At 53.9% G+C, this 23,106-nt stretch overlaps 3 protein-coding genes across 18 annotated transcripts in view; 2 read left to right on the forward strand and 1 right to left on the reverse strand.

Annotated features, from left to right (window-relative positions):
- The first annotated feature begins 433 nt into the window (after nt 1-433).
- TEAD2 (TEA domain transcription factor 2) lies at nt 434-16,124 on the forward strand. 8 transcript variants are annotated; one of them, XM_059046134.2, is made up of 13 exons: nt 434-503; nt 2,174-2,411; nt 2,806-2,870; nt 3,337-3,399; nt 4,515-4,526; nt 4,755-4,862; nt 4,958-5,016; nt 8,356-8,420; nt 9,467-9,615; nt 11,991-12,164; nt 13,818-13,979; nt 14,632-14,784; nt 15,326-16,124. In XM_059046134.2, exons 2-13 carry the CDS (start codon nt 2,180-2,182, stop codon nt 15,437-15,439), a joined length of 1,356 nt encoding a protein of 451 aa, XP_058902117.1. In that variant the 5' UTR covers nt 434-503; nt 2,174-2,179; the 3' UTR covers nt 15,440-16,124. The 8 variants fall into 8 exon arrangements, with proteins under 8 accessions (XP_058902117.1, XP_066874289.1, XP_066874291.1 ...); XM_067018187.1 differs by lacking the exon at nt 434-503 and adding an exon at nt 527-547; XM_067018184.1 differs by lacking the exon at nt 434-503 and adding an exon at nt 641-747.
- On the reverse strand, nt 16,114-22,108 carry CD37 (CD37 molecule). 4 transcript variants are annotated; one of them, XM_067018191.1, is made up of 11 exons: nt 22,019-22,108; nt 21,512-21,582; nt 21,192-21,266; nt 21,013-21,085; nt 19,737-19,861; nt 19,541-19,615; nt 18,905-19,009; nt 18,002-18,238; nt 17,576-17,659; nt 16,430-16,497; nt 16,114-16,326 (listed from the first exon to the last, which is right to left on the reverse strand). In XM_067018191.1, the coding sequence occupies exons 2-11, from the start codon at nt 21,572-21,574 to the stop codon at nt 16,116-16,118; spliced, it is 1,116 nt and encodes a 371-aa protein (XP_066874292.1). In that variant the 5' UTR covers nt 21,575-21,582; nt 22,019-22,108; the 3' UTR covers nt 16,114-16,115. The 4 variants fall into 4 exon arrangements, with proteins under 4 accessions (XP_066874292.1, XP_058902125.1, XP_066874293.1 ...); XM_059046142.2 differs by lacking the exon at nt 22,019-22,108 and having other exon boundaries at nt 21,512-21,883; XM_067018192.1 differs by lacking the exons at nt 19,737-19,861; nt 22,019-22,108 and having other exon boundaries at nt 19,541-19,680; nt 21,512-21,669.
- Nucleotides 17,556-23,106, forward strand: part of SLC6A16 (solute carrier family 6 member 16) — a 33,673-nt gene continuing 28,122 nt past the window's right edge. For 3 of the 6 annotated variants that reach the window (XM_067018195.1, XM_067018193.1, XM_067018194.1), the window contains exon 1: nt 18,948-19,094. In XM_067018195.1, the coding sequence (XP_066874296.1) occupies nt 19,030-19,094 (65 nt within the window). In that variant the 5' untranslated portion in view covers nt 18,948-19,029. Of the gene's footprint in view, nt 17,686-18,834; nt 19,095-23,106 lie in introns of those variants that run through there. The other 3 variants (XR_010837617.1, XR_010837616.1, XR_010837615.1) reach the window with 2 other exon arrangements.

A 23,106-nucleotide genomic window follows, 5' to 3' on the forward strand; every position in this document is an offset into this window, starting at 1 on the left:
AACCCACCCCCATACCTCTAGTCTCAAAAATATACTTGACGCTGAACAGGATTCTTTTGTGTTCCTATCAATCACTTCCACATTTCCAACACACAAACTACACTAGAGGGTAGCCAGGAGTCCAGGCCCCCAGACCATTCCTCCTTCAGACTCAGGAATCTTGGCCCCCAGTTTCCTCCTCTCTCAGATACAGACAGGTTTCCTGGTCCCCATCAATCCTCCCTCAGACCCAGGTGTCCAGACCCCCAATTCTCCTGCTCTCTCAGGGATCCAAGCATCAGAATCCCGAAATTCTTCACCAGGCCCCAGCTAGACTTCACCTGTCTTTTCCCAAAGCAAAAATCCTCTCCCAGACTGTCACCGTCGGATCCCCCTTCCCGCTGTCCGGCGCCCGGACCCGCCCCCCCTCCGGTCCCTCCCACTTTTCCCAAACAAAGCTCCCGGGCAACTTTCTCCCTCGCAGCGCCCCGCCCGCCCGCGGCTCCCCAGCCCCAGGCCGGGAGGTAGGTAGGAAGGCGCCGGCGGGATTCGGGGATCCTGCTTTGGGGTGTGTGAGTTCGTGTGGGAAGTTATGCGTTATGAGTTGAGGTGTTTGTGGGACCGTCTCTGAATTGCTTGCAGCCCTCTTTTTGCCGGGGGGGCCCGAGTTTGCGCTCGTGACCGAGTCTAAGTGTGGAGTTGGAACTTTCGCCAGAGTTGGGGTGTCTGTTGATGGGTCTGAGTTTGGGAATGTGCGCCTGGGAGTCGGTGAGGACTGGGGACGGTGGGGGGAATGTCTGTGGAGGTATCGGTTTCAAGTGAGAAAGGGCCCCATGCTTGTTTCTGATCGAATTGGTTTGTGTGTGTCATTTGTGGGCGCCTGGTCCTCCTCATGGAGAAAGGAGGCCTCCTGGGTGGCAGAAGGGGGTGCTACGGTGCTTTCTGGATCTTCAGTCTTGTCTCTTTGGAGGTTTGGGGCCTGGGGCAGGAAATTAGTGGGGACCTTTCTGACTCAGCTCCTCTGTCCCTTTGTCTGGCCACATGGGGGAGAGCTGGGCTGGGATTTTGGCCTACGGGGGTCCTGAATGCCTCAGCGCCACTGGGCTCGGCCAGGGGTCTTTGTCTGTCTGGGCCGGAGCTCCGGGGTCCGAGGAAGGAGGGGGTTGGGGGCCTGGACTCTGGGGTCCTGGGAAAGCTGTGGAAGACGTGGAGCCGCCAGGGAGGCGGGATCTGACTGTATTGGAAAAAGTTTTCCCCTGTTCCCGGCCTCCGGAAAGTCACTGGGAACTTGAGTTGGATCCGAGCCCATGCCGCGGGGCGGGGTGGGGGGGGGGAGGAAGGGGAGGGAAGGGGCGGGGCCGGGGGCCAGAGAGGAGGCGCCCTCGCTGGCCAGTCCCTCCCCTGATGGGGGTTGTGGGAAACTGGGGGAGGGGACGCCTGGGCCCTTTGTTCTGACTCTCCTGATGGCAGGGCGCCCCTGTCCCCCAGTCTGTGGTTCTGTAGGTCTTTCCTGGTCTTGGCTTGAGTTTGTGCCCTGAGTCTGTGTCCCCTTCCCTCTGGGTCTCTGTCCCCCGATACTGGGTCTCTGTTCCCTCTGTCTGGGACTCTGTCCTTCTCTCTCTCTAAGTCTCTGTTCCCCTCTCTCTGGATCTCCCCTCAGCCATACTAGGGCCTGTGCCCCTCCTTCTTTTCTAGCAGCTGCTGCTCACGTCCTGGCACCTGTTCTCGGGCTGGGACTGAGAAGATCTCACCCATGTCCCCCTTCCCTGTAGCTAGGCTCTGACTCCTGTCTTCTTTAGACCAGTAATCCACACCCAAATTTTCAGCCCTCCTGGACCCTAGTCATTACTCTGGGGTCTTCAAGGCTTCATCACAATCCAGGCTCCCCTGAGAACACAGAGGACAACGCTCTCACCCTAAGCTTCCCCAGAAATCCAGCCCCTTTCTCCTCCAGGACCCAGGAGTCCAGGCCCCCCGTCTCCTGCTTCCCTCAGATCCAGAAGTTCGGCCTCCAGCCCCCTCCTTTCTCAGCCCCAGGGGTCCAGATCCCCTAACCTCTTCTCCCTCAGATCTAAGGGTCTGGGTGCCCCCAGCCTCCTCTCTCAGACCCAGCAGTCCGGACTTCTAGCCCACCCTGCTCTGAGGTCCCTCTGGGTGGGTCAGGGGAACGTTGCTGAACTCTGTGTTCCTCCAGGCCCAGATGGGGGAACCCCGGGCTGGGGCCCCCCTGGACGATGGCAGCGGCTGGACAGGAAGTGAGGAAGGAAGCGAGGAGGGCACTGGCGGCAGTGAGGGGGCGGGGGGAGACGGGGGCCCAGACGCAGAGGGTGTCTGGAGTCCAGACATCGAGCAGAGCTTCCAGGAGGCCCTGGCCATCTACCCACCCTGTGGCCGGCGGAAAATCATCCTGTCCGATGAAGGCAAGATGTATGGTGAGTCTAGCCCGCTCTTCTGCCTTAGCCCCCACTGGTTAATAAAAATATTAAGCAACACTGATGGAGCTCTAAGCACAGTTCACATAAAAGCACGTTGTATCCTCAGAATGACTCAGGTAGGAGTTAGCATCACCATTTGCACAAATGAGGAAACCAAGGCCGAGCAAGGCTAAATGATTTGCCTGAGGCCACAAAGGGCCAGTATGTGGAGGAACTGGGATTTGAACCCAGGCAGCCTGGCTCCAAAGCCTGCAGTCATAACTCGTCTCCCTCCTAGCCCCTGGCTTGCTGTGGACCTCTGGGAAATGTTGCTTCTCTCTCCTTCCCTGGTGTCCTCTCTGTTGGGAAGTTCTGCTGAAGGTCTAACTCTGTTCCATCTTTGACTTTTCAGGTCGGAATGAACTGATTGCCCGCTACATCAAGCTGAGGACGGGGAAGACTCGAACTCGCAAACAGGTCTCAGGACTGCCTTGTGGGCTTCTGTTTGGAGTGGGCTTGTCCTCTCAGGGTCAGCCTGCCAGCAGATTCACATTAGAGGAGAGGCTTGTTCATGTGTTTTGGTCTTTCCTTTGGCCCCTTTGTTAGTACACTCTAACTGTGCCTATTTTGGTGTAGTTCTCTTAGCAGTTGCATGAGAACTAGAGGGTAACACAGACCAGAAGGGCCAAAGAGAAAAGGATGGGGAAGAGAAACAAGACCTGGATTTGCTGGGTCTCGGGATGATCGGTAGTGTTAGTGAGAAAAGAATAGCCTTTGTGGACACATCTGTGTTCTTACGCTCCAAGACAGCTGGCACTTTCTATGTATTTGTCATCTTTCGTGTTTCAGCAGCTCCATGGGGCACCTGGAGGGAGGGAAGGGGTACGGGAAGCACGGGGTGAGTGGCTGTGGCCTGAATCTGCTTCTTTGTCACTCCCTTCAGGTCTCTAGTCATATCCAGGTTTTGGCCCGAAGGAAATCGAGGGAAATCCAGTCCAAGCTCAAGGTAGAGGTCAAAGGACCGTGGCAGACACCCTGAGAGGGAGGCAGAGACCTTGAGAGGGGGGATAGAGACCCAGAGAGAGGGGGACAGAGACCTGGGTGGAGGGGATAGAGACCCAGAGAGAGAGGGCAACAGAGGTCCAGAGAAAGAGGGAGAGACCCAGGGTGGGGGAGAGACCCGGAGATGGGGACAGAGTCACACAGAGAGGTAGACAGATGGGGGGAGCAGAGACCCAAGGTGGGGTTTAGTGGCCCAGCAAGGGGGTGAATAGAGACCCTGGGTAGGAAGAGTGTCCTAGAGAGAGGGGGACCGAGATTTAGCTTAGGACAGGCAAGAAGGATGGGGCGTTGGGCCTGTCCTTTGACTACTGTTGTCTTTACCCTCCCTCTCCTCTCCTCCCCCCTCCCCTCCCCTCACTGCCTTCTCCCTCTTATGCTGTGAGGACCTCCTCTTTGTCTCCTTCTGGTTCGTCTTTCCGTGTTGCCTGCCTGCATTTTCTGGGCCCACAAATCTTCATTTCCTGTTGGAGATGTTCATATCCGTTTTCTTTTTTGCATCCTCTGGATTTCCTGTTCCCTCTTGGCCTGAGACCTTCATTTCCTACTCCTCTGAGTATGGGGTCTTTTCTGCCTCTTCCTTAGGACTTGGGGACCACTACTTCCTGTTCTTTTTGTGCCCAGAAGCCTCCCCATCCTTTTTCTGTAAGTCTGAAAACCTTCACTCCCAGTCCTTGGTCTTTTCTGGACCTCACTGTCCCCCTCTGTCTTGTCTGGGCTGGGAAACCTTCACCGTCTCTTCTCTCTGCGTCTAAAAGTCTCATTTCCTGTTGCCTGTGTGTTTGGAAACCTCCACTTCCGGCTCTTTCTGAACCTACAAACCCTCATTGCTGTCTTTTATTCTGGGCATGGGAACCCCTTTCCTTCTCTAGGCCCGGCTTTTTCTCTACTTTCTGTTCTGTGTTCACCCCTTGCTCCCCCTTTCCTTCCATCGCTCAGCTCAGGGTGGCTGGACTCTAGGGGTTGGGAGGGCAGGAAGGTGGGCTGGGAGCAGTCCAGGCCTCACTTCCTAAGTTGTGTTTTCTTTCTTCCTTCGGCACCCTCCCCCACCCCCATGGGCAGGCCCTGAATGTGGTAAGTCCCCTTGGCCCATCCTCTCACCCTCTCCCTTTCCCAGACATTCCTGAGGAGGCCAGGAGGGGCAGGGGGCTGTAGTGAGAGGGATTTGGACCCTCACCCAACCCTTTGCCTTGGCTCCCCAACTCTGCATCTCCGCGGTGCTTGCCCTGCCGTGACATTGTCCCACCCTTCATTTGTCGACTGGGACTTGCCACTAACATGGACCTCCAACTTTTCCTCCAGGACCAGGTTTCCAAGGACAAGGCTTTCCAGACAATGGCCACCATGTCCTCAGCCCAGCTCATCTCAGCACCTTCCCTGCAGGCCAAACTTGGTCCCGCCGGTCCTCAGGTGGCCTGGGTTGGGGATTGTGGGGTTCAGGGCTGCAGCGGTGGGGTTGCAGTTTCAATAGGAAATTGATTGAGCCCCCTTCTGTGTCTCTTCAGGCCCCAGAGCTTTTCCAGTTTTGGTCGGGGGGTTCTGGGCCCCCCTGGAATGTTCCAGAGTAAGTACTTCCTATTCTGGCTCAGCACCTGCTCCCCCTCCCCCCAACTCCAGCCCTTTCTCACCCCATCTTCCAGCTCCCGACTAACTCTCTTGTGAACGTAGATTCTGGAGTCAGGCTATCTGCATTTGAATCCCAGGGAGGAGGCTGGGGCAGTAGTCCGGAGAAGAGGACTAGGTCTGAGCTGGGATAGTGAGGAGGGGATGGGGAAGAGAGGAGAAGGAGAGATGGGGCTGGGGCCTGATGGACTGAGAAGGAGGTACGAGGCAAGGAGAGTGCTTGGGGTCTGGCTGGTGACTGGGGTTGGTGGGACCATCCAGAAATGTGCAACCTGGGGGAGGAGTGCGTTTGAGGAGGAAATAAGCTCAGCATGGGATTGATGTGATGAATGTGAGGGGCCTGTAGGATGCCCATTGGGTAATGACCTCCCAGTGAGATTGTCTGGGCCCCAGAGGCTCATGGGAAAGGCTTGTTCTCATTCCATAGAGGTTGTTCTTGGGCCTGACGGTAGAGCAGGGCTCTTTATCTTCTCTCAGAGTCGGAAAGAAGAAAATAGGCCCCTTTTCAGCTCTGAAAGAGCCCTGAGGGTGACAGGATATGTTTTAAGCCTAGAAGATAGAAAGGGCCCCAGAGGCTCATGGGAAATGGAGTTTTCAGCCCATGCAGGTGGCAGTGGATCCAGGCTAGGAGAGAAAAAAGTTTGCTGGGGAGGTGCTGCTGGATGGGGACACAGGAAAGGGTCAGAACAAGTCCCTGGGGGCTGAAGGAACTACAGGTTTGCAGGGGAGAGGGTTGGGCTGGAAGGAGGGGTGGTTCAGCAAGCATCGCACTGGGCATCGGGGTCCCACCTTTTATGGAGCTGATAGTCAAATGGGGGCAACGAATGTTAATTAAATCATCACCTAAATAAACACAAAATTTAAGTGTGTGCCGTGGTGTGGAGAATCAAAACAGGTTCTTGGGTGACGGAGAGAGTTCTGGGGGTTTTTCTGAGGAGGGAACACTGAAGGCCAAGTAGGACTTAGCAAGGTATATACCGGGGTTGGGAATATTTTAGGTAGAGAAAACAGCATGTGCCAAGGCCCTGAGGTGTGAAAGTTTGGGGAGTTTCAGAAACCGAGAGAAGTATTAAGCCATTGGCTGGTCAGTCAGATGTTTATTGAGCACCTACCAAGTGCCTGGTACTCTTTTTGTATTGGGGACCCAGCATTGGACAGATTAGAATTCCTGCTTTCGTGGAGCTTATATACTTGGAGAGGGGAGGAGACAGACAATAAACATACAGATAAATAAATAAGCATTAATAAGAAAAGAATAAATGTGTGAAATAAAGCAGGGTATATATCCTCTATTTAGACAGGGGTCATGAGAGGCCTCTCTGAGGAGGTGGCATTTGAGCAGTGGCCCTAATGGGTATGAGGGTAGGGTATTGGGGTTTAGATTTCAGAACTGGGATGGCAAGTACTAGGTTATGGTTTCTGCGGGTTCAGGTCTAAATGTCCATGGAGTTTGTGTCTTTCTGATCCTGATCTTTTGACACTTGGCCTCTGCCTGCCCTCTGACATTTCAGTCTCCTCACCACTATCTCCTGGGCTACCCATAGGTTATTGGCTTCTAGAGCCTTGTTGTCGGATACTTCAGTCACTAGCCACACGTGGTTATTGAAATTTAAGTTAATTAAAATTAAATAAGAATTCGCTTCCTTGGGAATTCCCTGGCGGTAGAGTGGTTAGGACACGGCGCTTTTCACTGCTGTGGACCGGGTTCAACCCCTGGTTGGGAAGATCCTGCAAGCCACTCAGCGTGGCCGTAAAAAAGAAGTCAGTTCCTCAAATACCCTAGCCACATTCATACTCAGTAGTCACAGGTCATGTGCCCGGTAGCCACATGTGGCCACTGGCTACTGTATTGGATGGCACAGGTACAGAACATTTCCATCATCACAGAAAATTCTACTGGGCAGCCCTGCTTTATTTTATTTTATTTTTTAAACATTTATTTTATTGAAGTATAGTTGATTTACAATGTGTTAATTTCCGCTGTACAGCAAAGTGATTCAGTTATATATAAATATGTTCTTTTTCATATTCTTTTCCATTATGGTTTATCACAGGATATTGAATATAGTTCCCTGAGCTATACAGTAGGACCTTGTTGTTTATCCATCCTATATATAATAGTTTGCATCTGCTGATCCCAAACTCCCAGTCCATCCCTCCCCCACCTCTCCCCTTGGCAACCACAAGTCTATTCTCTGTTTCTGTGAGTCTGTTTCTGTTTCATAGACATGTTCATTTGTGTCATATTTTAGATTTCACACATAAGTGATAACATACGGTATTTGTCTTTCTCTTTCTGACTTACTTCACTTAATCTCTAGGTCCATCCATGTTGCTGCAAATGGCATTATTTCATTCTTTTTCATGGCTGAGGTGTATTCCACTGTGTACATGTACCACATCTTCTTTATCCATTCATCTGTTGCTGGATGCTTAGGTCGCTTCTGTGTTTGGCTATTGGGAATTGGACAACACTGCTTCAGATTCTGTTGTGCTTCACCCCCTCCCTGAACTTTCGCCTGATGTCCCACTGGTCATTTTCTCCCTACCCTCTTTTTTTTTTTTTTTTTCGTTTTTTTTTTTTTTTCACTTTTTTTTTTTTTTTTTTTTTTTTTTTTTGCGGTACGCGGGCCTCTCACTGTTGCGGCCTCTCCCGTTGTGGAGCACAGGCTCCGGACGCGCAGGCTCAGCGGCCATGGCTCACGGGCCCAGCCACTCCGCGGCACGTGGGATCTTCCCGGACCGGGGCACGAACCCGCGTCCCCTGCATCGGCAGGTGGACTCTCAACCTCTGTGCCACCAGGGAAGCCCTGTATTTTTTTTTTTTTAAACATCTTTATTGGAGTATAATTGCTTTACAATCTCCCTACCCTCCTGAGCCTTAAGCCTCCTCTTTCTCCAAGTTTCCTATTTGTTTTGTTTTCTCCTCACCTCTTGAGACCCCATTTGTGTTCTCTTTCTGCCATTTTGTGAGAGGCACCAAAACATCCTCAAGACCACAGGCTTTGTGGTTGGGACTGATCTGGGTCTGAGCCCAGGCTCCGCCATGCCAGCTGTGTGACTTTGGGCCGGTCAGTTGACCCCCGTTTGTCTCTGTTTCCTCCTATGCAGAATGAGAACAGTAATCACACCTACCTCATATAGGCTGTGAGGCTTCAATGAAATGGTGCCCGTATTGTGCTTGCACAGGGTCTGGCTTGTCATGGCCCCTCAGTAAATGTTAGCTGGTACGATTAGCATCTTTCCTTCTTACTGACCCCCAGTTTCCTTTCTCCCTCAGTGTGAAGCCATTCTCGCAGACACCGTTCTCCTTGTCACTGACTCCTCCATCTACTGACCTCCCAGGTAAGAGCCTGTTCTCCACCCTCTCTTCTTTTCCCCTCTCTCTTCTCAGCCCTGACTGCCTTTCCTTCCACCTTCCATTGATCAGGGGATACATTCTTACTGAGATCCAGCTCACAGGCAGGGCCTGTGGGGGTATGGAAAGCTGAGTCACAGAATTTATAGTGGTTAAGAGCTTGGCCTCTGTAGCCAGATCTACTGGGTTTATGGTCTGTCACTTGCTAACCTAAAGGACATCAGGGACATTGATACATTAATCAAGATTCTTTAGCTGCACGTGACAGAAACCCAAATCAAGCTAGATGACCAAAAAAAGGGGGGGAATTTATTGGTTCAGGTAACTATTATTTCAGGAGTTATGGCTTCAGGCATGGCTGGATCCAGGGGCTCAAATGGTAGCATCAGGACTTGCTTGGGTCTGCTTTCCTCTGTGGTGGCTTCATTCCCAGGCAGGCTCTGCCCACCTGGTAGCAAAGATGGCTTCCAGAAGTCCATGCTGATGTGGTCCTAAGAACTCACATTGGTGAAAGAGAGCTCTCAGGTTCCACAGATTCATCAGTTGGGAATGCTTTTGGCTGCAAGTTACAGAATATCCAAATTAACAGTGCCTTAAATAGTAAAGGCTTTAATGATTCCACATAACAAAAAATCTGGAGGTGGGCTGCTCCTGTGCTGGTTCAGCAGCTCAGCAATACCAGGACTGGCGTCTCTATAGGTCCCTTGGCCTCTGTTTTATTATCCCAAGATGGCTGTTGTGACTCCAGGCATCACATCCCAAGCAGGACTTGGCCAGAGCCAAAAGCTTTCTCCTCCCAAAGTTCTGTCTTTTTCATTCAGGAAGAAACTCCTTCCCAGAAGCCCCCCAGCAGATTTCCCCTAACGTCTCATTGGCCAGGACTGTGTCACATGGCCACCTCTAGCTGCAAGGGAGGCTGGGAAAGTGAGTATTTAGCTTTTTCAGCTTCTAAGTGGAGGCAGGCAAGAGAGAACAGTGCTTGATATATTCAATAAATGTTAGCAATTATTATTGTTTGTTCTTCTCTCTCTAGGGTACGAGCCCCCCCAAGCCCTCTCACCTCCTGCTTTGCCCCCACCTGCCCCATCACCCCCAGCCTGGCAGGCTCGGGCTCTGGGCACTGCTCGGTTGCAGCTGGTGGAGTTCTCGGCCTTTGTGGAACCTCCGGATGCAGCTGACTCTGTGAGTGAAATTTTGGGATAGTCACTGGGGGGTTTTGGAATGAAGGGGGTTATAGGAAGGGAAAGCATAAAGCAGGGGTTCTCAGATTTTGGTATGTGTCAGAATAACATGGAGAGCTTGTTAAAACACAGATTGCTAGGCCCACCCTTGGAATTTCTGATTCAGTTGGTCTGGTGTAGGATCTGAGAATTTGCATTTCTAACAAGCTCGCAGGTGATATTGATGCTGCTGGTCCGGGGACCACACTTTGAGAACTACTAGAATAAAGGAAGTGGAAGGTCATGGGGTCATGGATTGGAAAGGCCAGAGAAATCATCCAGGACATCGTTCATTCATTCAGTAAACATTTTTGAGTGCCTACTGTGTGCCAGGCTTTGGGGTGGATACTGGGAGCCTGGAGAAGAAAATCTGTTTCTAGGTGCCAGCTTTCCTGCCCTAGGATGGAGACAGATGCCGTATTAGTCAGAGTGGAGTGACTGTTAGAAGAAATAACTCCCAACCCTCAGGGACTGAACAACATAGAAGTTTCTCACTCATTAACATTTCAGTGTGGCTGGTCGGTAGGAGCCTTCCACACAATGATTTGGGGAATCCAGGCTTCTTCCATTTTGCGGCTCTGCCATTTTCTAGGGCTTCAGAAGATGCTGCTGGATGCTCTGCATCTGGCTGGCAGATGGTGGAAGGCAGAGAGTCAAGACTTATGCAGGTTTTATGAATCTGGCTTGGAAGTGGCAACTCTCAGGTCTGCTCACATCCCATTGGCCAGAACTTAGTCATGTGGCCACACCTACCTGCAAAGGAGCCTGGGAAATGTAGTTTAGCTGTGTGAAAAGGAACTGGGATTTGTGAACACGGCAGTCTCTGCCGTAGTGACCTAAACGCCAGTTGCTGTATATCGTGGTCCTGGTAAAGCCCAAGTCAGATGAGGTTAAAACCCCCCCATCTCACTTGGAACAAAAGCTAAAGTCCTTTCAGTTGCCTACAAGGCTCTGGTTGATCTGACCCTCATTCCTGTTCTGATCTTACCTCCTGCCCTCTCACCCTTGTTTACTCTGCTCTGCCACACTGACCTCCATGCCCTTTCTCAAACATGCCAGGCCCGCTCTTGGTTCAGGGTCGTTGCATCTGCTTGTCCTTTCCCCAGGTATCCCCATTCTCTCCCTCCATTCATTCAGGCCTTTGCTTGTCTTCTCAGATTGGCTTTCCCAAGTCACTTTATGGAAAATGACCGTCTTGCCCGCGTTACTATGCTTTATTTTTTCATAGCATATGTCACTCTCTGAAGGTTATATTATCCATGGAATGATTTTTAAAACTTTCTGGCTCTGCCGGTAGCTCCGTGAGGTAAGGGACCTTGCCCTTGTAGCCCTGGGACCCAGAATAGTGCCTGCACACAGTAGGTCTTTCGACAGATGTCTGTTGAATAGCAAGTATGTGCTGGGATAGGGGAAGCTCACATTTCTGTGGGTGTACAGAGGAGTAATTATACCTGGGGATTGAGTGAAGACTTCCCTGAGATGAATTTGCCATGTGCAGAACTGGATGTTTCAGACACAGAGGGAGAAACAGCATGAAGTTTTCAGGGAAACAAGTAACTGAATATGGTGGGAGCTGGTGAGGCTGCAGATAGGTGGGTAGGTGCTGGTTCTGGAGCAGCTGGCATTGCCAAGCTGAGTGAGGGACCCAGACTTTGTTTAGAGGGTAATTGGGAGCCACCGAAAAGGTAGGGTGTAGAGGATGCCATCTGATTGCGATCAAGGGAGGCTTTCAGGAAGAGGCAGATTTGGATGGACTTGGGCCTGGAAAGACAGAAGGAGGATTTGTGTTGGAAGAGAAGGAGGAGAATATTTTCAGGGTATGGACAGAAGTGATAAGAATAAGAACAGATAGGAAGTCCTGATGTGGGCTCTGTGGATATCCACCCACCCATCCATCCATCCATGAACACCTATTCAATACAGGGCCAGGTTGAGGGGCTGTGGGCTTTGTCCTAGGGGTACTGGGGAGCCACGGGAGGATTATGAGCAGGGGAGGGCCAGGGTTAGCTCTGTAGCATGTCAGTGAAGAACTGAAGAGGAGATTGGAGGCTGGGAGGCCAGGGAGAAGGCTGGGGTGAGGGTGGGAGAGGCCAGGGCTATGGGGATGGAGAGCAGGGGACAGGGCAGAGAATTGGACAGTAAGGACAGGGCCTGGGGACTGAGATACTGTGGGAGTCAAGGGGCAGCAGGGAGAGGGGACAGTGCCTGAGAGCTGGGCCCAGTGGAGCAGCAAGCAGGAGCTGTGGTGATGGTGACGGGGTGTGGGATGGGCTTGGGCGCTGAGGGCTGGGGGTCCAGCCCACCTCCCACTCCTCACTCGTGGCTGTCCCTCCTCAGTACCAGAGGCACCTGTTTGTACACATCAGCCAGCACTGCCCCAGCCCCGGAGCACCCCCCCTCGAGAGTGTGGACGTCCGGCAGATCTATGACAAATTCCCCGAGAAAAAGGGTGGTCTGCGGGAGCTGTATGATCGTGGGCCCCCCCACGCCTTCTTCCTGGTCAAGTTCTGGGTGAGTTCCGCCACCACGAACGAAAGTGCCCACAAGTCACGTCGCCTCCTAGCTAAGGCCGCTGGCTCTGACGGAGAGTCTCAGGACTTACCAGGTCAGCCTGGGCCTTAGCAGTCCTCATGGCTCAGAGTGTCAGGCCCCTCAGCAGCAAGGAACACCGAGGAGTTTGGATGGGACCCGTGCAGGTGTGGAGACCTCCAGCCTCCCCAGGTCCCACTAGACTTCGCCACACCCAGCCACGCAACTGATAAGGCCCTGGGGATTCGCTCGTGACATTTCAGACTTCCCTATGTCCCACCGTCTCACCACACCAAACCTTGTTGCTAAGGAATGGCTCCTTCCCCTTAGCAAATGAATCCTGGAGTGTTTGGTCTCTAAAGAGGGGACGAGGCTTTACTGGGTTTCACCAGACCCTGTTGCTAAAGAACGTCTGGCCCTGAGGAAGGGACTGAAGGAGCTGGGGAGTGGCTCTGTAAAGTCCTGCATTTACTTAGCGATCCTTTATTGAGCACTTAATGTATATAAGCCCTAAGCCAGGTATGTAATTGTGAAGAAGAGGGTTTCTTAGGCTTATCTGGTGTGGTGTCCAGTACAATGACTGATGCTAAAGGGGTTCAGTCAATATTGTGAATGTTTAGGTGGTGCTAGCTCTTGTGGTAACCAGGGCTGTGGAGGGATCTACGTAGTCTCCGAGAAGGAAAGCCCGTAGCTTCCATGGTTATGAAGCATTCTGGTATGTGATGTGTAGGCCTGAGATGCCTCTGAGGATGGGCTGCTGAAGTTATAGGCATTGTTAGGGCTTAAGACAGGCCTCACAAGGTCCCAGGTCTGGAGGGCAACCCTTCAGAAGCCCAGTATGTGAAGGGCTGCAGGGGAGTGGCCGGGAAGGCCTTCTGTTTTCTCTGGCTTCACAAGGCCCTGTTGCCAGGGTGATGGATGGAGGCAGGCCTCTGAGGAGAGGACCAAACCATCCTGGAGAATGACCTGACCAAGTCAGCAACTACCGTTAGGAAAAGGAAAAGACGTGTCTCCTGGGAAGGTGACTAAGGGGCTCAGACCAAAGGTGTGACGGCGTCTTAGGCTTCATTAGGCGCCACTTGGCCTCATGGACTGTCTGCCAGTTGGCCACTGGGGTCACGAAGGGATCTGACATCTGAGAATTGGCTGAAAGGGCCTGGGAGAGTTTTCTAGAGAGGAGTCAGGCTTCCCCAGACCTCACCATGCCCCATTGCTAGGGAATGGCCACTTATCTTAGCAACCAGGGTCAGGAAGGGCCCTGAGGGAGAGCCTCTGGTTGCTAGGGAATAGCTGCCTCCTTAGTAACCAGGCCCTTGGAAGGGGCTGACCTCCTGAGTTGGGGGTTTCGGGAGAAAAAGTTGAATTCCAGGGCCTCTTTGGTGGGGAAGTTACTGAGGAGAGAGGGTCAGGACCGTGGGGGACCCAGACATCTTTAACACTGATGGAAGGAACGGTGGGTCTTCTCCAGAAACTGGCCCACGGAGAGGTGGGGACTTTAAATGTTGAGGAAGAGAGATGGGCAACTACAGGGCAATGGGTGACACCAGGCCATGGAGCAGAGTTCCCACTTTAGAAGAGTCCCCACTGTTCGTAAGGGACACCCCCTCCAACTTACCTGCGCCTCCCCATCCCCAGGCGGACCTGAACTGGGGCCCGAGTGGCGAGGAGGTGGGGGCCGGCGGTAGCAGCGGTGGCTTCTATGGAGTGAGCAGCCAGTACGAGAGCCTGGAGCACATGACCCTCACCTGTTCCTCCAAGGTCTGCTCCTTCGGCAAGCAGGTGGTGGAGAAGGTGGAGGTGAGGCTGCAAGCGTGGAGCTCTGGGCGGGTGAGCGCCCAGCCACCTGCCACTTTGGGGGTGCAGACTAAATGGACTGGGAGCCACGACAGCTCAGGCCTTTGGGGGTCTGCATGGTGGGTGGGGGGTGTCCTACCCTCTTTAATGCATGGGCTTAGAGCTAATCCGGAGTTCCAAAGTGATGTGTAGGGGTCACTTTGAGGGTTTAAAGATACTGTGTGGTACAGGGATTTACAGTTACTAAGATTCAAAAGGTTCTAGTGGATTTGGAGAAGTCCGCAGGGCAAGGAGGTTCAAGGGTCACACTTAGGGGTTGCGGAGGACTTGAGGGGGTTCTCAAGTACAGAGGTCGAATAGACTGGAGCTCTCATGGAGGGTTTGAGGGTATCTGAGGGCCTGGAGGGTTTTGAGGGTTCAGAGCACAGCTTTGAGGGGCTGGAGGGGTCCCTAGTTCCAGGCCCAGTGATCCTGAGCTGGGTACCCAAGGGTTCAGGGTCCCATCTTTGATCACTGTGGATGGGGCAATGGAGGGAAGGTGGCAGTGGGAAGTGGCTGTGGCATCTGAGAGGCAGCGTGGAGTGCGGTTCAATTCCTGGGGTGACCCCTGTGTCTCTGAGTCACTGTCCTCTCCGCTCCCTGTCCCCTGGTTCAGACGGAGCGTGCCCAGCTGGAGGACGGGAGGTTCGTGTACCGCCTGCTGCGCTCACCCATGTGTGAGTACCTGGTGAATTTCCTGCACAAGCTGCGGCAGCTGCCCGAGCGCTATATGATGAACAGCGTCCTGGAGAACTTCACCATCCTCCAGGTGATGCGCTGGTGCTGGGCCTGAGCCGGGACCCTGATATGGAGGGGAGTGCCTGCAACAGACCCTTAGCCTAGGGACCCTTTACCTGGGAAACTGACACAGTGGGGACCTCACACTTGACCCTTAGCTTAGGGGACCCGTTTACCCAGGGAACTGTTATGGTGAGGATCCCACAGCATTCTCATACAAGGGAAATTGACCTGGAGGACACCCCACAGTGTATCTTCAGCCTAGGGGACCCCCTTCACAGGGAAGCTAACCTTAGCCCAGGGAAAATGATATGGTAGAATCTCCTTTAACTTTGGGAAGTATGATGTGGTGGGGACCCCCCTGACCCTGTCATGTGACATAGCAGCTGATGAGAGGCCCCTCCCTACTGACCCTGAGACCTAGAACCTGGCATGTTGGCATCCCATCTACCTGGGGGAACATGACATGGTGGGGACCCCTTTCTTGGGTATCCCATGATTCCTCAGGGAGGGCACAGTGTCCCCTGCCCTCCCTACCAAGCATAAACCCCTTCTCCTGGCCTCCTTGGCAGGTGGTGACAAACAGAGACACCCAGGAACTGCTGCTCTGCACCGCCTATGTCTTCGAGGTCTCCACCAGTGAGCGGGGGGCCCAGCACCACATTTACCGCCTGGTCAGGGACTGAAGGGGGACCCCAGAAGTGGCTCACCCCCGGAATACCCTCCTCCCAGGAAGGACCTCCAGCTTTCCTCACGCTTCTTACTTGGGGGGTGTGGGTGGGCTGCTCCCTCTTAGGACCTTAAAAGCTCGGTGGTGAGTTGAATGGGCTGGGACTGAGAGGAAAGGATGGATCCTGATCTTGGGACCTCACAGGGGTGTCTGAAAGGACAGATCACTCCAGAGCATTTGACACTGGGGACAGGAGTGAGACAACCCCTGGGACAGCACTGGTTTCTGTCTCTGACAGGCATCCTCCCCCTTCTCTGTTTTGGATGTTTTGGAGGGCCCCAGTTACACATTGGCTTGTCCCTCTCTGTTTTTCAGCACCCCCCTTCTTCCCAATCTGGCTCTCCTTACCAGCCCCATCCCGGGACCCTGATATTGAATTTTGAAGGTTAACCCTTTCTGTGCAGGAGTAGAGCCAGGTGGGCCCTGGAAATATTTTTTTTTTTAATATAACAAGAGATATTTATAAGTGGGTGTTAGGGTCGTGACTTTTTCTCAGCTGGGCAAGCAGTGGGGTGAGGCTTTTAAATCTCATGTCCTCTTCTAAATGAGCCGTGGGGCTAGACTGTGTTGCCTCCTTCTCCTCCCCTCCCCACAGTGTGTTGGTTTGTGTTTTGACAGAGGATAAAGCTATTTTACCAAAACACAGGGGATTTATTTGGCGTTTGGGCTAAAAATAATCTAGTGGGAGGTGGTAGGCAGACAGATGAGGCCAAGAAATTAGGTGTCTCTAGGGGCAGGAAGCTGGTGGCTGGAAACCCCAGGTCCCACGGGAGAGGTGACAACAGCGGGTCAGGCAGACATCTGGGTCCCCGAGGGGAATGAGGGCTCAGTGGCTGGGACCAGCTGGGGATTAAACAAATATTTACAGGCGACAGGGAACTAAATGCCCCGGGCACTTGAGGGGGGGCGGGGCGGGGGCTTCGGGAAGGAAGGGGCCTAGCGGTACCGAGCGAGCCGATCGTAGACGTGGTCCAGGTTTCTGCACAGGAATATGGAGAGCGTCATGAAGCTGAGCTATAGAGAAAGGAGACGCGGTCAGAGAGGTCGAGGGGGTGCCGGGGAGAGTTGGGGGTCCCCAGGGCAAAAACCTAGTGGGTGGGGCCAGGGGAAGAAAATAAGGGCCCGCGAGTTGGGTGGGGCTGCGTCATGGGAGGTGTGGAGAAGAGAGTAGGTAGGAGATGGGCGGGACTAGAGGGAGAACTGGGCCGCGTAGTGAAAGACTCAGTCAGGGACGGGAGTTTGGAGAATATGGCGGAATTAAGGGTAAAAGGGCTAGAGGTCATTGGGTAGGACACCAAAGATACGGGCGGGCCGGGGAGAGGTGGGAGCAGAGTTGAAGCAGGAAGGAATAGGGTGGGGTAGGGGAAATCCAGCTGCGTCTAGCATAGGTCTAGAGTCTGAGGAGCGTGATCCGGAGAAAGCCCCAAATCCTTTATTCCGGAGGCTCATCTATCTCGCCCTCCATCTCGGCCTCTAATTCCATCTCGGCCTCCATCTCTGCGCCTGCACTCCCGGTCACAGGTTGTTCCTCGTCTTGATCCCAAAGCGGCCAGGGCCCCAGAGCCATGGGCAGTTTACCCTGCGGGGCCTTGCCCCCCCAGTAAGGTCAGGCACCCGCCATGCCCCAGCCAACCCACAGACCGCCGCTACGCCCGCTGCTGCTTAGCACACCATAGCGCCCGCCGCTGCCATCGGTGCTCGGGCCGGGCCCGGGGTTCGAACAGTAGGCATCCGGCACCTGCGGCTGGCGTTCCGGCGGAGCATGCTGCGTGGTAGTAGCAGGCTCAGCCCCGCCACACTCACCTGAGGGGAAAGGGGAGGGATATTGCGGCCAATAGCAGGAGGCTGATGTGCCAAGGAGGACCAATGGGAGCCTCGTGAGGAAGGGCGGGAACGCCTGCTCCCTCTGCGTAACCAATCAGGGCTCACAGAGGCTGGGTCTCCTCCCTCGTCCCAGGTAGAGCCTCAGGAGGGCCTGGATTGGCTGACGCTGTATCACGCATGAGCAGCCTTTCTCGGAGAGAATGGTTGGACGCGCAATTTGGGGCGGGGCGATCTAGACCAATCGCGAGTGGGGGCGGAACCAGAGTACCTCAAGTAGACCCACGCCGAGACAAATGCCCACTATGGAGATGAGGTTGTTGTGCAACCACTTCTGGAGGCTTCGTGCGCAGCCCTGGGGATATAGGGGAGACGTTACAGGTAAGGTTCTTTTGGGGATTCGCCCTCAAGCCCGGGCCCACTGTTCTCCGCCCAGCCCTAACCCTTCTTTCAGGTACCGCCCACCTTCCCTAGTTACCAGGGTTCTCTAGTCTCTCCGCTTCGGCGGGTCCAAGACTTCCCCCTCCCCAGGCAAGCGTTCCAGATCCTGCTCTTTCGCCTAGGCCTTTTCTTTAGGCCCCGCACTTCAAAAGACCCCGCCCCTTGTAGGAGCTCTGCTCCTCTTGTAGTACCTCCCTTTCTCGTAGCTCCACCCTGTCAGGCCCCTCCTACGTCCTGCGCTGTAAATCCTCCCCACCTCGCGGTAGATGTAGCTGTTCGCGGCGACCAAGCAAATGTCTGCATTGTGTCGGGGCCGCGCCAGTGGTCCGAGCCGGCTGAACTGAGGGAAGGAGATCTTATCGAAGATTGCGGAGTCGTTGGTCGCCGATGAGTTATAGCAGGAGCAGGGCACGCGGTGCCCTCTCGATTCGTTGCTCCTCAGGCTGGGGATACGGAACCAGTCCTGAGGAGAGTTCCAGCCGCAGCAGCGCAGCTAGGAGAGGGACAAGAGTCAGAGGAACAGGCGCTGGAGGGATTCAAGATGCTTTGGGGGATCAGGGGACTGGGTGATGGGTATGAGGTCATACTGGGGAATAGAGGGCTAAGTGGTGGGTGCAGGGTGGGGGACTGTGAGCTGGGCTGGGGTCATGGCAGGGCCAGGAGACATTAGGGGAACATGAGGTTGGGAGAGACAAGTCACGGGGGTAGGGGTCATGGGGATGGGGGGAGGAGCTACAGAATCGTGCTGTGGACTGAAGAGTGGATAGGCAGTGCAATTCAGCCTCAGGGAGGGGACAAATGGATGGGAGGGCGGGGTCGTGTGAGTGACCAGGGAATGGAGTCTCACTTGGGCCGGGTCCCTTGGGAACCAGAGTCACTACTGGGCAGGGAGTGGGGTCACGCTAGGGCCTTGGGGCTGAGGGCGGAGTCTTGTCGAGGCAGGCGGCGGAGCCACTGCAGGAGCTGGGAGCTGGGAGCTGGGGGACTGGGCCATGTCGCCACGGCTGGAGGTGGAGTAGGAGAGTAGGGTTACATTAGGGTCCTAGAGCTGGGGGCTCGGGTCGCGTCGGGGCCAAGGCTCTTCCAGGCAGTAGGCGGAGCCACGTCAGAGTCCCACAGCTAGAGGGAGGGATCCTGGTGGGTGGGGGGCCTCACGCACCTGAAACTGCACGTAGTCCCAGCTCTCCTCCGCAGCCGTCTCCTCCGGGTGGGCGCGGTAGGTTTGGATCGTCTTCAGCACGACGTCCTCCACTTTCCGCTCCAGCTGACAGGCCGAGAGTGAGGATGAGCCTCCCCACCGCCATCTGCCCCAACCCACTCCAGCCACTCCGTGGCTGTCTCAGCCTCAGGTAGTCCCTGAGCATCTTCAGGTCGGCCTCGGTTTTTCGCTAGCTATGTCTCTGTCCCTCAAACTCTCTCTCTCTCTGCCTGTTTCTATCCACTATCCGTTTCTCCACTATCTCCCATGATCTCATTCGGTTTCTCTCTCTTTCTTGGAGACTTCTGTTTCTCCGAGGTTTGTTTGTTTGTTTGTTTTCCTGTTTCCCTTTGGATTTCTGTCTCTCTTCCTCTGTCCGTGTCGGCGAGTCTTTCTCTGGCCCTCCCCGTCTCTAGCTCCTTCTCTGTGTCTCTCTGCCAGTCTCTGCATCTGTCTCTGTCTCTCCGTGTCTCTGTTTCTTTCTGTCTTCTCTATCTCTGTTATTTCTCTTGGTCTATGTCAGCCCCTGTCCGCCTTTGTTTCGGTGTCTTTCCACCGCCCACTAGCTGGGGTTGGGGGGAGGAGAAGGGAGCTCACCTGGACCTTCTGAGTGGAGATGAGGATTCCCACGGTGATCTGTGTGGCAAACAGGAGCAGCAGTGTCCCAAAATACTGGGGAGGGCAGAGCGGAGAGGTCAGGCTGAATCCCTCCGCAGGATGAAGGAGCTGCCAGGGCTCTATTTGAGGGCAAGATGTGAGTGAGCCTAGGGGTGGAGGGGGGAGGGGCACTCACCAGGCCCAGGAGGCAGCGGAACTCCTTCAGGGCCCCCACACAGCCCAGGAGGGCCATGCCCATGGTGAGGATTCCTGAGATGGCCAGAGCCTTGGACCAGATCTGCAAGGGCATGAAGGACAAGCCTGGGGGAGGTGAGAGGCAGGGACGTTTGGCTCCATGTGCACAGCTCTAGGCAGCCCCATTCCATACCCATACACCACCCAAGTGGGGAACAGTAACCTGGAGGGCCTCTTCCTGGGCTCCTGGCATCCTTTTCTCTGGGTCTGTGTCCCTGTCCCACCCTGAATCTCTCTATCCCTTTCCTTCTGGGATTCTCTCCACCTCTCTCTGTGGGTCTCTGTCCCTCTCTCTCTTTGGACCTCTGTTCCCTTCTTTCTAGATCTCTGTCCCTCTTTCTTCCCGGTCTCTGTCTTTCCCTCTTGTTCGCAGTCTCTCTTTCCTCTGTCAGCTCCTACCCACCTCCAATAGTTTCAGCCCCATCACTTGTTCTGTGACATTGGATCAGCCATCTAAACCTCCCTGAGACCTAGGGAATAATGCTATCTATTCCCTAGAGTTTTGTTTGTTGTTGTTTTTTTGTGGTACGCGGGCCTGGGCCTCTCACTGTTATGGCCTCTCCCGTTGCGGAGCACAGGCTCCTGACGCGCAGGCTCAGCGGCCACGGCCACGGGCCCAGCCGCTCCGCGGCATGTGGGATCCTCCCGAACCGGGGCACGAACCCGCGTCCCCCGCATCGACAGGCGGGCTCTCAACCACTGCGCCACCGGGGAAGCCCCCTAGAGTTGTTTTGAGGAACACATGGGAGGCATGTGTTCAACTGGTCCTCTACACAGGGCAAACATTTATTAATATACGAGCCATTAGGATTTTGACTATTACCCCATTGTTATTCTCCTCCAATTATTATTAGTGTTGCTCTGTTCTACTTCCTTGCTGTGCGACATCCAGGAAGTGACTCCCCCTCTCTGAGCCTCAAGAGAGGGAAGATTTATGGGAGAATCTGATGAGCCTCTGCCCAAGATCTGACACCTAGGAAGTGTCTGGGAAATGGCCATTATTATTACTGGTATGCGCAACTCATCTGCCAGAGGAAGAAGCTGAGGCTCGGAGAGTTATGGCAGGAGCAAGTGGTGAAGCAGAGCCTGAGGTCAGAACAGGCAGTTGGGCACCACAGGCTTCCCTGGGGTGAGGGAGACCACAGGAGGTCCTTGGAGGGGAGCCCAGTTCATGCCTGCTCCAGGAAGGCCCACCCGGACTGCCCCAGCTCCCTTACCCACAAAGGACATGAAGCTGGTCTTGTCGATGAGTATCCAGATGCCGAAGCAGAAAATAAGGCTGCCTAGGACCTGGGGAGAGGAGAGGAGAGCATGGCCAGTGGGCAAAGGGGGATTTGAGATTGGGCAGCTGCGGCAGGGGCTGGGGCCTGGGCTGGGGAGCCGGGAGGCAACTCACGAAGAAGAAGAGGTTGAAAACGAAGAGGAGGTACTTGATGAGGCTGAGGCAGCTGTCCTGGGCTGACATCTTCTCCTAGAGGTGTGAGAGAACAGTGGGAGGGACAGGACAGAAGGGGTGGTGGCAGGAGGGGGACACAGGCAGAAAGACCGTGAGAGAGAGATGGGGACAGGCTGAGAGAGAAGAGAAAGGAAGAACTCAGAGAAAGAGGAAGTTCAGGGGCAGAGCCCCACCCCCTCCCTTTACATGCGAGGTGACTTTCTTCTGTGTCTCTGTGCCCATCTCCCTCACCTGCCCCACTGGGATGCACACACCAGTACCTGAGGGGCCTTGGAATTGGTGGGCACCGAGGACACACCAGGCAGTTCTTCCCAGGTCTCCATGGCTCAGGCTGGGGGACGCACAGGGAATGCTGATCTACTTGCGCCCACCTACTCTGGGCACCAGGACCCCAGGCCGGCCTGGTCAGCAGCCGACCTCACAGACACTCTGACCTCACTGCCTGCAAAGCTCTGCCATCTCTGCATTCGTCTCCGTCCCCGCTTCTCGGCCCTCCCAGTCTCTAGTCCTCCTCTCTCTCGGTCTCCGTTCTTTTCTCTCTGGATCTTTATCCTCTCTTTACCTCTGGGTCTCTGTCCCCTTCCCCCCCGCCAGGTCTCGATCCTCTCCCTCTCTGGTTTCTGGCCCCTTATCTGCGTGCCTGTCCTTCTCTCTCTGTTTATCTACCCCCTTCCCCCACCTTCCCCCCTCTCTCGGAGTCTGCATCCTGTTCTTGGCAACAAGTGTAGACCAAGGTCCTCCCACGTGCTGGGCCAGGGGCTGGGCACCTGGGGGAAGTGAAAGTGCTGCAGGTGCCCAGTGGGAAGGTCCCCAGTGCGAGGGGCTGACTTGGCGGTACCAGAACACCCAGAGCGGAAGCTGAGCGTCGGGCAGTACTTCCTGCTCCTTCAGTGAGGCCCCTAGAGGGGCAGGCCCCACAGGAGTCAGCACTGGGCCCAGGACCTTGGCCGTTAGATCCGGGTGTGCAGTACCTGATTGTCTCTAGGCCTGAGCTGCGCAGCCAGCAGCCTTCGAAGTCTCCCCTGATGCCCTGCAGCCTCCTCAGTTTTGTCACGTCCTAAACGCCTCACGGATTTTTAATACCATGCATGTTCCTACCATCTTGACATCCACCCAGGCCCTGGAAAACCAGACCTTCTTAGAGACCCAGTACCCTCTCTCTCTTCTGAGTGATCGCATCCACTTGTTTTTTTTTTTTTTAAGTCTCCAAATGTAATTATTTCTTATTAATGTCATCAAAAATCAATTCAAAAAAAAAAATCAATTCATATTAATAGTATTCTGATTTTTGACTCGGGACTTTCTTTTTTCCTCCAACTTTACGGAGGAATAATTGACAAGTATAATTGCACATGTTTAAAGTGTACAGAATGATGATTTTATATGTATATATGTACACACATATATACATATATGTATGTAGTGGAATGATTGCCAGGCTCAAGCTGATTAACATATTCATGACTTCACATAGTAAACTTAGTGTGTGTATGGTGAGAACACTTCAGATCTACTCTCAGCAACTTTTCAGCCCACAAAAGTGTATTATTAACTATAATTGCCATGCTGTACATTAGATCTTCTGATCAGAACTTATTCCTCTTATAACTGAATGTTTATACCCTTAGACCTATGTCTCCCCATTTTTCCCACTCCCCAGCCCCTGGCAACCACCATTCTGCAATCTGTTTCTATGAAATTGGCCTCTAAATTTTTTTTTTTTTAAAGATTCTACATATAAATGGTACCAGTATTTTTCTTTCTCTGACTTCTTTCACCCAACAGAATGCCGCCTCCCCCTCCCCCCACTGCACGTTCATCCATGTTGTCACAAATGGCAGAATTTTCTTTTTTA

The sequence above is a fragment of the Kogia breviceps genome, chromosome 18, assembly GCF_026419965.1.
Source record: "Kogia breviceps isolate mKogBre1 chromosome 18, mKogBre1 haplotype 1, whole genome shotgun sequence".
Classification (NCBI taxonomy): domain Eukaryota; kingdom Metazoa; phylum Chordata; class Mammalia; order Artiodactyla; family Physeteridae; genus Kogia; species Kogia breviceps.

Bases quoted from the DNA above. Each gene is read 5' to 3' on its own strand.
- TEAD2 (XM_067018184.1), top strand. From the start codon at position 712: ATGGGTCTGAGTTTGGGAATGTGCGCCTGGGAGTCG. The intron at 2,412-2,805 runs GTGAGTCTAGCC...TTGACTTTTCAG, and splicing joins CGATGAAGGCAAGATGTATG to GTCGGAATGAACTGATTGCC. The intron at 8,421-9,466 runs GTAAGAGCCTGT...TTCTCTCTCTAG, and splicing joins TCCATCTACTGACCTCCCAG to GGTACGAGCCCCCCCAAGCC.
- CD37 (XM_067018191.1), bottom strand. From the start codon at position 21,574: ATGGAGACCTGGGAAGAACTGCCTGGTGTGTCCTCGGTGCCCACCAAT. The intron at 19,862-21,012 runs GTAAGGGAGCTG...CACCTCCCCCAG, and splicing joins CAGCTTCATGTCCTTTGTGG to GCTTGTCCTTCATGCCCTTG. The intron at 19,616-19,736 runs GTGAGTGCCCCT...TGCCCTCCCCAG, and splicing joins TCCGCTGCCTCCTGGGCCTG to TATTTTGGGACACTGCTGCT.